This window comes from Scomber scombrus, chromosome 8 (assembly GCF_963691925.1).
Source record: "Scomber scombrus chromosome 8, fScoSco1.1, whole genome shotgun sequence".
Lineage (NCBI taxonomy): Eukaryota > Metazoa > Chordata > Actinopteri > Scombriformes > Scombridae > Scomber > Scomber scombrus.
This window is the reverse complement of record NC_084977.1, coordinates 16,421,483-16,437,883: the sequence shown is the minus strand read 5'-3', so window position 1 is coordinate 16,437,883 and position 16,401 is coordinate 16,421,483. Positions and strand designations below refer to the sequence as shown.

The 16,401-nt window shown below is 41.8% G+C and overlaps 1 protein-coding gene across 1 annotated transcript in view; it reads right to left on the bottom strand.

Annotated features, from left to right (window-relative positions):
- Nucleotides 1–277: 277 nt before the first annotated feature.
- The window catches only part of fbn2b (fibrillin 2b), a 70,138-nt gene continuing 54,014 nt past the window's right edge, over nt 278–16,401 (bottom strand). The window contains exons 27-64 of the mRNA XM_062423929.1: nt 16,236–16,361; nt 15,964–16,086; nt 15,747–15,872; nt 15,445–15,570; nt 14,886–15,008; nt 14,632–14,754; nt 14,397–14,522; nt 14,169–14,291; nt 13,636–13,758; nt 13,057–13,218; nt 12,815–12,883; nt 12,532–12,657; nt 12,287–12,412; nt 12,026–12,175; nt 11,819–11,890; nt 11,572–11,697; nt 10,821–10,946; nt 10,080–10,205; nt 9,710–9,826; nt 9,214–9,342; nt 8,988–9,107; nt 8,534–8,659; nt 8,165–8,317; nt 8,003–8,068; nt 7,785–7,910; nt 7,379–7,498; nt 7,150–7,272; nt 6,842–6,973; nt 6,588–6,713; nt 6,196–6,402; nt 5,961–6,086; nt 5,656–5,778; nt 5,264–5,380; nt 4,944–5,072; nt 4,596–4,715; nt 3,810–4,041; nt 3,492–3,657; nt 278–3,281 (exon numbers count right to left, since the gene is read on the bottom strand). Of these exons, the coding sequence (XP_062279913.1) occupies nt 2,904–3,281; nt 3,492–3,657; nt 3,810–4,041; nt 4,596–4,715; nt 4,944–5,072; nt 5,264–5,380; nt 5,656–5,778; nt 5,961–6,086; nt 6,196–6,402; nt 6,588–6,713; nt 6,842–6,973; nt 7,150–7,272; nt 7,379–7,498; nt 7,785–7,910; nt 8,003–8,068; nt 8,165–8,317; nt 8,534–8,659; nt 8,988–9,107; nt 9,214–9,342; nt 9,710–9,826; nt 10,080–10,205; nt 10,821–10,946; nt 11,572–11,697; nt 11,819–11,890; nt 12,026–12,175; nt 12,287–12,412; nt 12,532–12,657; nt 12,815–12,883; nt 13,057–13,218; nt 13,636–13,758; nt 14,169–14,291; nt 14,397–14,522; nt 14,632–14,754; nt 14,886–15,008; nt 15,445–15,570; nt 15,747–15,872; nt 15,964–16,086; nt 16,236–16,361 (5,138 nt within the window). The 3' untranslated portion in view covers nt 278–2,903. The remainder of the gene's footprint in view (nt 3,282–3,491; nt 3,658–3,809; nt 4,042–4,595; nt 4,716–4,943; nt 5,073–5,263; nt 5,381–5,655; nt 5,779–5,960; nt 6,087–6,195; nt 6,403–6,587; nt 6,714–6,841; nt 6,974–7,149; nt 7,273–7,378; nt 7,499–7,784; nt 7,911–8,002; nt 8,069–8,164; nt 8,318–8,533; nt 8,660–8,987; nt 9,108–9,213; nt 9,343–9,709; nt 9,827–10,079; nt 10,206–10,820; nt 10,947–11,571; nt 11,698–11,818; nt 11,891–12,025; nt 12,176–12,286; nt 12,413–12,531; nt 12,658–12,814; nt 12,884–13,056; nt 13,219–13,635; nt 13,759–14,168; nt 14,292–14,396; nt 14,523–14,631; nt 14,755–14,885; nt 15,009–15,444; nt 15,571–15,746; nt 15,873–15,963; nt 16,087–16,235; nt 16,362–16,401) is intronic.

Below are 16,401 nucleotides of genomic sequence, written 5' to 3'. Positions count from 1 at the left end.
ACGTCTTAGATGAAGGCAAAGCAGGTAGCTTTGCTTTTTCCTGTTTTGTAATTACATATTTTTCTGACTATCCGCTTTGTTTTTGATACACTGGGTTGAATCAGTGAAAATAAAAAGGATTCTTTAATTACTCTTCCTGATTTCCACTGATAGCTGGACCATGTGGAGGGTTCAAGTTGGAAAGAAAAATAAAACAATTACGACTTATTAGTCATCTTGTGTCAGTATTGTTAGTCATTGACACACAAGCCTAAAAGAAAAATGCAGGACACAAGACTTAAAAATATAACCCACAATACTTTATTGCCATTTATGTCACTGGACAAAAGTTTACAATACTATGGGGATCAATCTAATTTTACAGATTGACATTTGGGGTCATAATCTTTGGTTTTTGTCTTTACACAACGATTCACAATGATGATGATCATTCAGGATATTAAAAGATGTTCTATGACGGTTGATTGATTGATTGATCCTAGCTAATCGTGTGGTGTGACAGGATGATTGTCATTTCAGCTTTCAGTCAGACTCTTTTAATGAACATTCAAACTGAAACTTCAGGCTCCTTGTTTTCTGAGTTATATGGCACATGATATTTCAATGCAAGCAGATGATGACGACAGTATTCAAGTTTGACACTGAAGCTGAGATACAGTAAGCACACGCAACACACTGCCTTTAAAAAAACAAAACATAGTGGCAAATAAAAGAAAAATTACAAACTGACAATAAAGATACAAAGTATACAAAGGTTCCCAGGTTAGAAAAATGGTTATGTATTATAAACATTGACTAGGCTGTGTTACAGTGCAGCAACCTTGAATGTTCAGAGAAAATTATTGTCATTTAGCACCATAGATCCCAGCTGGAGATGGTCAAGTTTGCATCAATGTTTATAGCATTGTACAGTGTAAGCTTCCCTAAGTTGAAATAACGGACGGCGGGAATGTTTATGATGTTTTGATTTCTTTCACTAATGGCTGATTTGACTGGTGGAACAGTGGTTTCAAACGAGCAATACAGTCAGTGAAAACAATGCTTTTTTGATTTAGTATCTTTTTTGGGTTTTTTTTCTCAACAAAACAAAGTCAACAGCACTAAAGACCTTCAATCTTGGGTTTACTTTGAGTATTTGTTTTGGCAGCCTTGACATAAAAAACATCTACATTTCACTTAAAAATATACAATTTAATTTTCAAGAAGCAAGTTTGATAATATTGTTTTTTTTAGCACTGAGACAATACAAAAGACAACAACAACAAACAAAAAAAGTCACTTTTGCAATCCAGATTCAAGACTGCACTTTCTTTGTACAGCGTAAGAGATGGTATTATCTAGCACCTTTTTCTCTTTGAGAAAAAAAAAAATCATGAGAAATGAAAGATGACCTGACAGATATTTGGTATTTTTGTGAGGTTTCGTGTTCACCTGTGTGTGGCTTTACACTGTAAAGTACTACCTTTAGTTACAGCTTAGTTATTGTTAACATGTCATGTACCTTTGAGATTGCACTCAGCTGTGCGTCTTTGTGTTGTAAACGAGGTTCATACCTCAGACTTCAAGCTCACAGTAAAGTAAAAGAAGTCAGATAAAGTCAGCTTACTCTTACTGTTTGGTACAGCCTCCCAATGCCAGTTGTTGGTTATATATCTGTTCTCCTAAAGCATTTGTCTTCAGCAGTGCGAGTAAAAATGCAGAACCAGGAGAAGCTTAAAGCCTCTTACAGCCAACATGAGAAAAAGGCTTTGGACTGAATGAAAAACTGGCTCTCAGGTCCAAAATCAGTGGACCTGAAATCTTAATCCCTAAAGGATAAATACATGTGTGACCTGATCTATCTTCTTTAAAGTCTACTAACTACTAACGGCTGTATTCCCTGGTCATGATGGATGCTGAGGGACTACAGCACCCTCTTCTGTTTTTAAGTCAGCATCACAGCATGGGGTCCACACTTGGTGAGAAGTACTGAGGTAAGCAACATGACAGCACACACACGCAAACACGCCAATTCCTGCTTGCCGCTGCCCGCAAGCAGGACGGAAGATAGTTGCATCAGAGCAGAACATAGCTTGCTGTTTCTCGTCTGAATATTGGTTGGCATCCAGCTATAAAACAGACGACTATGGACTAAAGAACCTGAAATGCTGTGTAAATGCTGCAGTCCTTCGTGTTAACATTTCTCAAACAGCACAAATATATTAAATGACACTACAATACTGAGAGGGGCAGACGTGACATACCTTGTTCCCCAGTGTTGTGATTTTTTCAGATCACAGAGAGGTGACAGAGTCCTTAGACCACCATGACAGCACCTGACCCCTTGTGTGTAACTTTCATAAAACTTCTTTACAATACTAAAGAAAATTATGGTTTCTGAATTATAATTCAAAGATCACCGTACATGCATAAAGACAGTTTTGGCCACTCTCAGCACTTTCCTTTTTCTAATAAAACCCCTATTGTGTGTAATTTCTTGTTTTGCTTTTCTTCAAAAGTGCTTCATGGACTTGTGTGCCAACTGTCTGCTTGATTTTGACAAATTGTATATTAGGAAGCTGTGGTCAAAGCACTAGGCACCTCTCTGCCATCTCCTCCGATGGATCTCACAATGGAGAGATGAGTGCTGGGTCGGGTAGGAGAAGACAGGCGCAAGAGGACTTGTAGTCAGGGTAAAAAAACAAACAAAACATGAACATAGAATACCATAAACAGTAACAAAGTGGTGGTAGAGTTGGGCTGATTGACTCAGTCTTTCATAGCCCTTGATAACCCCCTTGTTGGTGGGGATGGTCCTGCTGGGGTGCTGGAGAGGAGGTTATTGGATAAAAGGGCAGGTTAAAACTCAAGGGTCAGAGGCTTTAGGAATCAGTCCAGGGCAGGGTTGTGAGCCCACTCAGAGCTCAGTGCAGGTGGATGTGGAGCTTGATGCGCAGGGCATCTCCTATTTCCCCTTGTAGGTAGTCATTGTCATGCTTCTCCTCCAGCTGCTGTCGTTTTCGGGGCCCGAACAGTGGCAGGCTGGCGATATCCAGCCGGTAGGATCCCGGTGGAGGCGGCTTCTTGCCAAGCCGGAGCACACTCTTTCCATCGCGGCGTTCCAGTAGGCGGAAGTGTTCATTAGTGTTGCCGTGGGTGATGACATAGCGTACATGGTTCTCCAGGGGCTGCAGGGCCGGCAGAAGCTCTAGTACAGGCTCCTTGTTGAGTAGTGAGGCCAGAGAAAGGTTCATGGGGATGGAAGTGTGGGTGTCCAAGCTGGCCATACTCACTGCTGGTTCCTAAATAAAGGACAAGGACATAAGGAAAGAGAGGTGAACCAGCAGACACTATACACATAGATATCAACTAGTTTTTTTTTTGTTTTTGTTTTTTTACATCTTAACACACCAGATTTCCCCTAATTATCAAAAGTGAACCAGTCTTGACCCTGAAACTGATCTTGGAACTGAGACAAGCATTAAGAAGCAGTTTTTTTTTTACACATGTACCTGGTTGAGGTCATTTTCATCAGCATTGCGTCTGTGTCGTCCTTTCTTTCCTCCTCCTCCATTGATCTTACACTCATAACAGGCCTCAGGAGACAGACTATCATCATCATCACCACCATCACCACCACCAAACTGACCCGGGAAACCTGAGCCTGTTATGCAATGACTGGACACAAACAAAGGACAGGTCAGTGTGGTAAGTTAGTAGAAAGCAAGTTTCCCCCAGAAAAATATATCCATAGATTTTCTTAATGTTATCCTTTTCTCACTTGATACACGCCAGTTTCTGAAATTAATCTCTAAATTGTGTCCCCTCACCCTTGTCCCGCTCTGTAGAAACCTCCAGGACAGCCACACAGGTAGCCTCCGTCCGTGTTGGAGCAGCCATAAATACAGGGGTTGCTGCCCATGCCACACTCATTCACATCTTGGCAGCCACCAGCACCCTGCTCAAAGTCAAAGCCAGAGGGACACACACACTTGTAGCTGCCCAGTGTATTGTAGCAGGAGGCAGAGCCACACATTGATCCACCCTGACACTCATTCTCATCTGCAGGGAAAAGAAAAGAAGGTTGACAGACAGAGCACAAGTAGGGGAGTGTGTTAAGAGATGGTTACTAACATTTGTTTTGCATGTAGCATTACTGCTACATCTTGTATATATGGTTACTGGTATTTATAAAAAGTCAACATTATTCCAATATTGTTATATGATGAAAAAATGATCTATAATACACAATTATTTCATCTCATTTAAATGACTTCTTAAATTTAATTAGCTTGATATTTAATGACTATTATTATATCTTCACATACAAATTATTTATCATTATGATGGTGCTATTTTATAGTAATAAGGAAGCTTCCTCAATCAATTGGTACTTTGAGGAGGAAACATGATCATAGCTTTGCTTGGATTCATTTCTACCGTACTTCTGTTTACACTACATATTAATATACTGTTTTGCTGCAGTTTTAAAATAATTTGAAATGACACATGCCCTTAATGAACTTTGCAGGCCCTCTGTACTTCCACCAATGGTGCCTTTGTGTTCATTACTGTCATGATGAGAAACCCACACACTCTCAGCCACTGTAACTCACCCACACACTGGTTCCACTGGTAGTGCTGCACGTAGCCCTGAGGACAGCCACAGCGGAAACCTCCCATCATGTTCTGACAGCCGTGCTGGCAGCGGTGGTTACTGCTACACTCATCTACATCTAAGAAAAGTGAACATACGGACAGCTCAATTTCTTATTCTCAGCACATTTACATTCCATTTTACAGTCTGACACCTTGTGCAACCAGTTTTCTGCTGCTTTCAATCACTGCAGTCAAAAAAACCTCAGTGTTTCCATGTTTTCATGTTTTTGGAATTTGAAAGGACCCCCAAGTGAGAGATTGGACTCTCTTAACATATCAAACCAAATTTAAAAGGATCTGCTTACCCTCACACTCGATTCCTGTGGTGTCCAAAGAGAAACCCTTAGAGCATTCACAGTTGAAGCTACCAGGTGTGTTGATACAAGAGGCCTGTGAACCACACGCAGTGGTCTGACCTGTGCATTCATTGTTATCTGCAAAGAGAGAAGAGACATATCACTAAGAATACATTTTTATTAAAACTACCTTTTTGTTCTGTTTTGTAAGAGAAACGTGAGAACTTTTAGACACATATCATCTTTAATTCTCCTTGAATTTCCTCAGTCTACCTCAGTTAATATAACATGTATTTGGGTGCACTGGTCTTCTCCTGTCGTGTACTCACCAATGCAGGCAGTCTGGTGTTGGGTGAAGCCAGGAGGGCACTTGCAGGTGAAGCCTCCGATGGTGTTGACACAGAGGAACTGGCAGTTATGCTGCTTTGTTGAACACTCATCCAAATCTTAAAAGGAGAAAATAAAGACCATTAAAAGCAAATTATATACAGGAAGAAATCTTCAAACCCTTATAGCTTATTTATACAAATTATATGAGAGGAATGTTTAATTTGTAACATACAAATGAAATATTGATACTTATGATTACACTCATCCATTTAGTGTCGTAGTAAAAAGAACCCAGACTGCGGTTGTGTTGATTACTAAAATAGCTACCTATTAAAAAGATCATTAAGAAGCACCTCATGGTGTTTATGGAGTAATTACCCAGTCCACTTACCTTTGCAGGTCTTCCCATCTGGCTGCAAGCTGTATCCTCTGGGGCAGGAGCAGAGGTAGCTGCCCTCTGTGTTTTTACACAGGAAGTTACAGGGCTTGGGAGACAGAGCGCACTCATCCATATCTGGAATATGCATTCAGGGAAACAATAAGATTTGTGAGCAGGATGATGCAGCAAATGTCTGATACCAGTATTATCAATACACCACTAAATTCTGTAGGCAGTAGTCAGTGTCCCAAAAACCTTTAAAACCAAACTGAATGATAATACAGAAATAGAAGCAGAGAGAGAGAGATCAGCCATACCAACACAGGAGGTTGCAGTGAAGTCTGTTTTGTATCCAACATTACAGTGGCAGCGGAAGGATCCAATGGTGTTGATGCACTGACCATTGCGACACAAATCTGGCATCACCTGGCACTCGTTGATGTCTGGAAGTACAGAAACATTCTATGACGGTGTGTGTTCTCATTTTCCACCCAACTCTGCTTCTCTGAACAGCATAACAGCACAACATAGTATCATTACTGAGCTTCTCACCTCTACCGTCTGTGGTGTAGCCAGGTCCAAGTGGGCACATCTTCTTGTACTGTATGGTGCCAGGCAATGGGCAGAGCTCACACTGGGACCCCCAGCCTCGGCCCGTGTTGCAGCAGCACTCTGATTTGGTCACACTGTTCCTGTTGGTGGACGACTGCTGGCACATAGTCTGCAGAACCTCGATGTAACAGAAACCCTTTCGGTTGTCTGAAGGGGATGTTTAGAGTTGAAGAGAGAAACAAATTCTTATTTATTTATTTTGGAAATTAAGATGAAATTCGACCTGTGGACATTGAGTTTTTCAGCTAAATTCAGTATCAGCACAACTTCAGTTATGACATCTTCACCTATGCAGTGGGTAACAACATATTGTTCAGCAGGAGTTGTCTTACCAATACATTCAGTTCCAGTGGAGCTCGACTCAAAGCCATCGTTACACTCGCAGCGGTAGCTTCCCACTGTATTAACACAGCGGCCATTCTTACAGATGCCAGGTTTGCTGCGGCATTCGTTCAGGTCTGACGGAGTACAGAGCAAAGGATGAGAGAAGAAGAGAGTTAAGAGGCAGGTAAATCCAGTAACAACAGCATATAATGTGTGAGGACTGAATTGAACCTCGTACATTAACTGAAACTATTTTACTCACCCATACATCCCTCTCCATCTGGTCGGCGCTGCATGCCAGGGGGGCAGATACACATAAAGGTACCAATCAGGTTCTTACAAGTCATACCCTTGGAGTCACAGTCATCCAGACCCTCCGAACACTCGTCTTGATCTGTCAGGGGACAATGAGAGACAGTCAGCTGGTACAACTACAACAGCCAGCTAGAATAAGAACTATTAAAGCCTGTTTCGGTGGTGTCACTATGGTACAGAAAAAAGGTGAGAAAAAGAGAGATGACAACATAAAAGTGACATTTTGCAAACAGGAAAACTGCTGTGCTTCCTCACCTCTACACATGCGTTGGTCATCTCGCAGCACGTAGCCAGCAGGGCACATACACTCATAGGAGCCGAACGTGTTGACACAACGGAAGGCACACAGCAAAGGATTCTGGGAGCACTCGTTGATGTCTGCAGTCAAGAAAAGAGACAGGGTGATTTCATTTAATTTCAAATGATGCAGAAAACAAGTGTACCTGTGCAAATGTGTATGAGTGTTACTGTGTAAATGACTGACCTTCACAGGTCATCATGGATCCAGGTTCAAAGCCCTCCTGGCACGAACATTCAAAACCTCCCACCACATTGGTGCAGGTTCCATTTCCACATGGGTTTCCGATGGAACACTCATCAGTGTCTGGAGAAGGCAGAGAGTGGGGGATTGATAGAGGAGGAAATTAAATCAATGACACATTTATATCATAGATGTAAAAGCAGTCATTAGCTGCTTAGATAACGGCACAACAATAGATTGGACTGTTAAGCTGAAAAAAGCAGGACTCTGGTGCTACATTAGGAAAATAACATCAGACCCAGGTGATAATCTTAAGACATCAATGTTTTTTTCAAATCTTCTATGAATCCAGGGCTAGAATACCTGATATATGACATCAGTTGGTAATAACTGACATAATCTATCTTACCAACACAGTTAACTCCAGTGTAATCCAGGTTGTATCCAAAGGGGCATTCACAGCGGAATGAACCGTCTGTGTTGATGCAGATACCATTCTGGCAAATGCCTGGGTTATCCAGACACTCATTCATATCTACAGAAAGAGGGAGAAAAGTAGTATGTTTTTTAACATATGCACGCTTTTCCTTTAGACTCAGGGGACTCCATCTACGTTGTAACACTAACCTTCACGAGCATTATCTGGTCCAGGCAGGGCTCCATGGCCATACGGACACAGAGTGTCAAAAGCAGCTGGAGACACAAAAGGTCAAGCTCATTATTTTACAAATGTCATCATGTGCATGTGTATGCCTTAATTGCAACTGTGTGTATGCTTGTGTTACACACCCTCATTCTCTCGTGGGCACAGCTCACAGGGAAGCCCCCAGCCCTCTCCGGGCATTTTGCTGCAGCAGCACTTAGCCTTGGTGGTGTTGAAGGCTTTGGGGACGGAACATTTTCCTGCATCAAACTTGGTGAAACAGAAACTCTCTCTGGTATCTGTCATAAGAAAAAAAATTAAATTAAAATGTTAAAATGTGAGTGGACAGAAACTGATCTGTTACCCTAAAACGAATTAAGACAGGAACCTCCTTTATCACCTCAGTGAAGGGAATAAAGTGTTTCACATCACAACATTCATTGGAAAAAAAACTCACACGACTGCTCATGAACACCGTTTGCTGTGCCCTAATGTTAACTAACAGATTCTCTCACCATAGCAGCGCCGTTTGTTATCAGAGAGAACGAAGCCTGTCTGGCAGGAGCATTGGAAGCTTCCAGGGGTGTTGGTGCAGGTGCCATACTGGCAGATGTTAGGTTCCACCTCACACTCGTTGATATCTGGGAAGGGAGTGTAAAAGAGGTAGAAGGATATTGAGAAGATTTGAGTCTCAGAACAGTGTGCATGCGTCCGAGATTACGTGAGTGTTTGGCCAGATGGCTCAGGCAGACACCCTGATATTTAAGTGTAGGTGTTTATCAGGACTCTGGCTACTTGAACAAGCTAGTTTGAGTCTGTGGGGAGCCTTCAGTCTGAAGTGTCTCTATCCCTGTGTGTGTGTGTGTGTGTGTGTGTGTGTGTGTGTGTGTGTGTGTGTGTGTGTGTGTGTGTGTGTGTGTGTGTGTGTGTGTGTGTGTGTGTGTGTGTGTGTGTGTGTGTGTGTCTTACCTATGCACTGGTCATTTTGCACCTCATAGCCAGGGGGGCAGATACATCTAAAGGATCCATCAAGATTCTGACAAGTTCCTGGAGAGCAAGTGCCGGGCAGACTCACACACTCATTGATATCTGTGACAAATTGGACAATGTAAAAATTAGGCACAGTATGTTTATGTATCTACGAAAGCCTATACACAAATAGCCCATTCAGCTCAATCAACCCCTGTACACCTACCAACACAGTTCTTCCCATCAGGCGTATTCTCATAACCCTCATGACAGAGACACTGGAAGGAACCAAGTCCGTTGATGCACTGTCCGTTCCTGCACACTTGGCCCTGGAGGGCGCTGCACTCATCTATGTCTGTGAGGTAAACATTGAGAGGATTATGACTTTCAAGACATTCCTCTGATTTTTATCAACAAACACCTCCACCACCAGCAAAAGATTTGGCATGTGCAGAAGTTAATGTTTTTCCAGGCAGATAGATATCATCTAATGTCTGATATATTTTCCTATCAAACCAAAGAACAGTCAAAATACTTTAAATTTTATCTTCAAGCTTAATTTTATGTCTGAACAAATGAAATACTGCTACAGAAAAAGGTAATCTGTTTTTATTTGGAATTTATAGGTGTAATCATTTACACTATGAGCACACTATGAGCACACTATCTGAACCTGTGTCAAGACTTTGACCTTTAAATTAAAGCACTTTTGTAGAGCATACCCATGCAGTCATTGTTGTGTGTGAGCTCGAAGCCGGGGAAGCAGAGACAGTTGTAGGATCCCACTGTGTTTTTACAGGTACCGTTACCACATGGCTGTCTGTCACACTCGTCAATATCTGAAATACAGACAGAGAGGGAGAAAGAGAGAGAGAGAGAGAGAGAGCAACATTTCAAAAACTGAAAGAGTCATGCAGCAGGACAGTGGTATAGTCTGACACAATTTGTTATGGGAAGATACAGTGCTATCACAGAAATGTAAAAAAAAAAGTGTATTACATGGCTGCTATTGACTTACTTTACAATACTCTGCAGGATTGCATGTAACAAAGTGTTGTGTATATAAGTTAAGTTTTAGATCGTCTCCCTCACCCATGCACATGGTCTGGTCAGCAGTGGCCTTGAAGCCGTTGTGGCAGAGACAGCGGTAACTTCCCTGCGTGTCAATACACTCTCCATGGCTGCACACATTAGGAATCTCCTGGCACTCATTACGGTCTGAGAGAGAGAGAGAGAGAGAGAGAGAGAGAGGAGAGAGAGAGAGAGAGAGAGAGAGAGAGAGAGAGAGAGTGAGAGAGAGAGAGAGAGAGAGAGAGAGAGAGAGCAGATTAATCTATCATAGAGCAGCATCTGATTTCTGATTTATTAAATATTTATTGAAATTTGTTGATTATTTTTTCAAAATACAAAAAATGCCCATAATAATTTTTCAAACCTCATGGTTTTCAACTGTCATAAACCACAGGATTTAGAATACTACAAAATAGACAAAATCATCAAATTCTGCTTTTAACTTTTAACTTAACTCTTCTTTACTACTTAGTTATTTGGTTAGTGATTCATTTTCTGTTGATCCACTAGTAGACCAATCATTTCCACATTAATATTATATACTTATTGAATGAGCTCCACTTTATATGAAGCCCATTCATAAAGTAGTGTTTAGTCTAAAGGTGGTGTAAAACACGTCAGCAGCTTTCCCACTGTCGAGTGAAAATACATTTGAAAGATTTTCCCTCAACAAGGGATGCCACTGTGTTACATTTTGCTCACATCAGCAACACAATCACTTTATCTGACCCCAGCAAGATCTGTCAGACAGGCTGGACTCACCCACACAGGCCCCACTGGGGGACAGTTTGAAGCCTGGCGAGCACTCGCAGCGGTAGCTGCCTGGAATGTTGATACAGTTGGCGTTGCGCTGGCACAGGTTGTCCCCACTGTTACACTCATCAATGTCTGAGCGGGAAGAAAAAAGAGAGAAACAGCGGTCATCAATCACAAGCTCTATAACTGTCGGGACAGAGCAGGCTGTCAGCTTGTGGACAACAGGAGAAAAAGCACAACAGCGCCATTTTGGCTCCAGTACAGTTCAGACAGTCCTGGCAGATTGTGGATGATTGAAGGTCCTGGCAGGTGCTCCCATTCAGAGCCACTATACCTGTCTTTACAAGGACGTAATTCACGTGGGAAAACAGCATTAACTCCACTGAGTGGACTGCCTGTAAAAGTGGCTTTTGGGTAGTGAGTCAGTTTAACTGTTTTTGTATGTGTGTGTGTCTCTGTGTGCACATTTGCTGGCAGTGAGTACTGCACTTGATACTGTATAAGACTTATGTAAGTATGCAATGATTCAGCAGCATGGTCAAAAGAGGAGATAAAGTAGTGACAGGGGTAACAGGTGTGTATTGTGTGTAAGAGAAAAGGTCAGAGAAGGACAGGAAACAGAAAAAGTGAAAAGAGCAGGAAGTCAATGTTACACCAACATGAACAGATTGTCTCATGTGTGTTTACAAAGTGTCTTAAATTCACAGATAGATATTTTCACTTACTATGTCAGACACAGAATGAAGAACAGTTTTACCTTCACAAATGAGCAGTATGTTGTTGTAGCTGAAGCCCATCGGACATTCACAACGGAAGCTCCCGATCTGATTGATGCACACTCCGCTAGCACAGATACCAGGAATCTCTCTGCACTCATCAATATCTGAACAGAGCGACACCAGAAGACGTTATAATCTAAGGTGTGAAGTTTTAAAATCGATGAATCAGGTTTTGAAGGCGTGTACTCTGGCTGACTGCCAGTTTCAACCTTGTTATGACCTTACCAATTGGCTTGCCAGTGTGGATGTCAATAATGAAGCCAGGAGCCTGGTTCCCACACAGTAATTGGTACTCAGCTGAAACAGAAAGGACAGGACTGACTCAATTACAATAATAAAATGTGTTCTTGCAGTTTCAGTGTATGTCGATTTGGAGAGGTATAGTTGCTTTGTGTGAGGGTTTTTTTTGGGTTGTTTTTTTTTTACACTTACAGGTAGCAGGAGTAGGACAGGCCTCGCACGGCTTGTTCCAGGCTTTTCCAACATTATAGGCACAGCAGCACATCTTTTTGGTCATGTTGAAGGAGAGCTCATTCTCACATGTGTCATTGAAGTTACGGTAACACACACTTTTCCTCATGTCTGCATTGCCAGAATGACAGAAAGACATTCAGTATAGATCAAAAAGCTAAGCTAACATGCACAAATGTTTTTAGAAATGACTGTGAAAGTAAAATGGGAGGTACCACACACCCATGCAATTGTTTCCTCCATTGACCTGCATGTATTCAGGGGGACAAACACAGGTATAGTTGCCCAGAGTGTTATAGCAGGTACCCGGCCCACAGATTCCAATGTGGGTTGTGCATTCATCGATATCTGCAGGTAAAGATAAAATGACAATTTTATTTTTTTTAATTAAGTAGGGGCATAGTGATAATACAGCTTGAGGTTTGTCAATTCAAGTCACTCAGTGTTAATCTTTTTTCAGTCCTTACCCTCACAGATGCGAGTCTCCTCATTGAGATAGTAACCTCCTGGACATTCACACTGGAAACTGCCAAAGGTGTTCACACAGTTTCCACCCTGGCAGAGACCTGGCAGCTCCTGGCACTCGTCGATATCTAAAGAAACAAATAGTTAGATCCATATCACTATGTAGTAATTTTATCTTAGATAATATTTTTTTAAAAATGATAAAAATATGGGTTTTGGTGCAACAGAGTCCAATTGCAGCTGCTATTGTGAATTCAATAAAACAGAGAAAAGTGGATGGTTTACCTTCCAGGATGACAGTAATAGGGTTGGGTCTGAATCCCTCTCCTCCTGGACAGAGAGTCTTATATTCCGCTATAGACAAGACAAAAACAAAACTTGACTGTGAAATAATCAGCTATCAGCAATAATAATTGCTAAGACAAAAGTTTTCAAGAAAAATCTGTCTATTTTAACTATAGTGTGTAGATGAGCATTTTACAATAAATTAAAAAAAATAATAACTTTGTCAAGGCTATGTGACATACTGGAGTTGGGGGCAGGGCAAAGTTCACAGGGGTTTCCCCAGGCCCCTCCTAGGGAGCAGCAACAGGAAGCTCTGGTCACGCCCACTCCGATCTCTGCACTGCAGGAGATTCCTCCATCGCCACGAGCAAGGATATCAAGGAAGCAGTTGCCAACACGGGTATCTGAGAGAGACAAATATTCACTCATCAATGCATGAAGTTTTTTATGCAATAGGATGGTGTGACTGTGAGTCCACAAATGCAGTATACTTTGGATTGCATACAATCTGCATCTTCTGTATCCTGTAACCATGTTCGATTTAAACTTTACTCATGTAATGCATTGAATTATTAAGTGATTAGTGAAGCAGGAACCACTAAGGGCTCGACTTTCTACAGTTTATGTACTGCATGACTGATGCACAACCAGCTATAGACTATACTTGATAATATCTTTACGATTTTGTGAATGTTCAAATTGTTTATTCTCTTTCTGATTAATCAGATTTATTCTCTGGTTCATTCATGGACGACATGAATCATGGTCTTCTTCATATTTGTAAACAGTTTGACTCATGTCGGCCTCTCAGTGTTACTCACCCACGCAGCCCACTCCGGTGGGGTTGAGCTCAAAGTCAGGTGGGCAGTTACACAGGTAGCTCCCCGGAGTGTTCACACACAGTCCGTTGATGCAGTTCACAGGGTCTGCACACTCATTGATGTCTGCAGTAAACAGTGACACATAGAAGCTCAGCTACACACACAGACACATCCTAAACTGCATGAACCCATTACTTATAAGCTGCTCTAAGAGAAGAAGTTTAACATACTTTTTCTGCTTTTTGTTATTCGAAATATTTTATTATGCCATAATCTGAGCCAGGGTGCGAATAAATGATAGTAGATCACATAATGTTTTGCGTAGAAGTTGCTCAGATATGATTTCTATTACTCTAATTTAAAGAAATACTAACTGCAATACAGTATTTGTGTTGGTCAAATAATTTCTGCACGGAAATAGGAAGCATGAATGTAGGCTATTATTGTAAAGGAAACTCAGCCAGGCTATTCCAGTCTGTTCCGCCTCTAAAATAAGAGATTTTAGAGATTCATTACAAAAGTGCTACACTGACCAGTGCAGTTTCCTCCGCTGCGGTCCAGTTCGTAACCATCATCACACACACAGCGGAACATCCCTGGAAGGTTCTGGCATGTGCCAAACACACAGATATTCTGGAAATTACACTCATCGATGTCTGTGGGAAAGACGACAAGAGAGGGGGAAAATGTTGGTTACGCTAACGGTCTGAAAAAAAAAGATAAATACAAGAGAATAAAATGTGACAGAATGAGTGTGGCACCTTGACAAGCCTTGCTGTCTTCAGTAGGAGTGAAGCCCATTTCACACTCGCAACGGTAGCCGCCCGGAGCATTCAGACACTGGCCATTTTCACACAAGTTCACATTGTCTGCACACTCATCCATATCTGAAACAGGAAAGACCAGTGTGTTATTAAACTCTTTGCATGAAGCTCACTGCACACACAGTAGCTAGTGTTCAATCATGATGTATTCAGAAAGCTTCAGCAGTCTTACCAGAGCAGGAAAAGCCGTCTCCATTAAAGCCATCTTTGCATGTGCACCTGTAGGATCCTGGTGTGTTAACACAGTCTGCGTTCGGATTGCAGTTGTGGTCCTCGGCAGAGCACTCATCCTGATCTAGAGGTGGAAACACAAAAAAATGTGAGAAAATTCCTGGCACGTCTCAGTCAAGCCGGTCAAAAGTAAACTTTTGGCCCATCTGGTCTACAAATCACATCACAGTCAAGATACTCTGGACACATACTCACCCACACACTTGATGCCATCCCCAATCCAACCATCTCGACAGCGACATTTAAAGCTTCCAGGCACGTTGATACAGGCAGCATGCATGTCACAGTTGTGAGCCCCGATCTCACACTCATCAATATCTGGAGAGATATTAGGATCAGTTAGCCAATAAACAGATGTTAATACTGTGTTTTTCAAACCAGTTATTTCTCTTAGAACACTGAACAAAATAAAAACACAAGAATATAAACAATATTGTAGCTCCACTGCAGTTTGTTTGAGTTTAATGGCACGCAAAGAGATGTGAAAATGTTGCTTTTTGCTTAGCAGAGAGTTTTTAACTCTATCAGTAGTGACACCGGTGACTGGGTTTCCAGGTACAGTGTGCCATGAATGAATTATTACTTTGAAAAACGTCAACCTGGAAATACTGTATGCATGAATAAACTGTTGTTACACAGAGGCCCAGACCTCTCTGAAATTGATGTTTGTTTGTATGTGTGTGTGTGTGTGTGTGTGTGTGTGTGTGTGTGTGTGTGTGTGTGTGTGTGTGTGTGTGTGTGTGTGTGTGTGTACCTGTGCAGCCCGTGGATCCCTTCTTGACAAAGTATCCCAGCTGACAGTGGCAGATGAAGGACCCTTTGGTGTTCTCACAGTCACCATGGAGACAGATGTTTGGGTTCAAATCACACTCGTTGACATCTGGGTGGACAGGAATGGATAGACAAACAAGCACATGTGAATATTTTTGCCAAAGAGAGTAGATTGACAGAAAATGAGGCGGACAGCTCAGAGACTGAGATTTGAAGAAAGACAAGAATATATAGAGAATAGAAGTATGAAAGGAGAAGGATGGCAGTATGTTTTTTTCCTCTCACCAATACAGGTCCTCATATCCATAGAAGCCATGAAACCATCGTAACAGAGACAACGATACTCCCCAGGAATATTGGTACACTGGCCTCCATCACAGATGTCTGGAGTCTCCTCACACTCATCAATATCTAACAAAGCAGCAGAAATAGTTGTGATTGCATTTGTTCATATATTTAATGCAATGTTTTTGTAAAAGTATAACATCATACATATCATTACCTGCACAGGTCCTGAGGTCAGGCATGAGAGCATAGCCCTCACTACAGCTGCACTCGTAGCTGCCCTCTGAGTTGGTGCAGTGGGTTTCACAGCCTCCATTCATAATGGTGCACTCATCAATATCTACAAAGAGAGGTCATAATTACAGTTTAGCCACATGTGACATTTACAGAATGGATGTAAGCCAAAAACACAAAAGGGCCAATAATCAATAGTTTGCTGTCTTGAATGTATGCAAATATGTTTGGGATAAACATTGCTGCTTCACTCACCAACGCAGCCCTGACGGTCTGGTGTGGCCTGGTAACCAGTGTCACATGAGCACTGGTAGGTTCCCGGCATGTTGACACATTGGCCGTTCTTGCACAAGTTGTCACTCAGCTGGCACTCATTCACATCTGAAAGAATCAGCAAGAAAGTACAGATAATTAAACATTA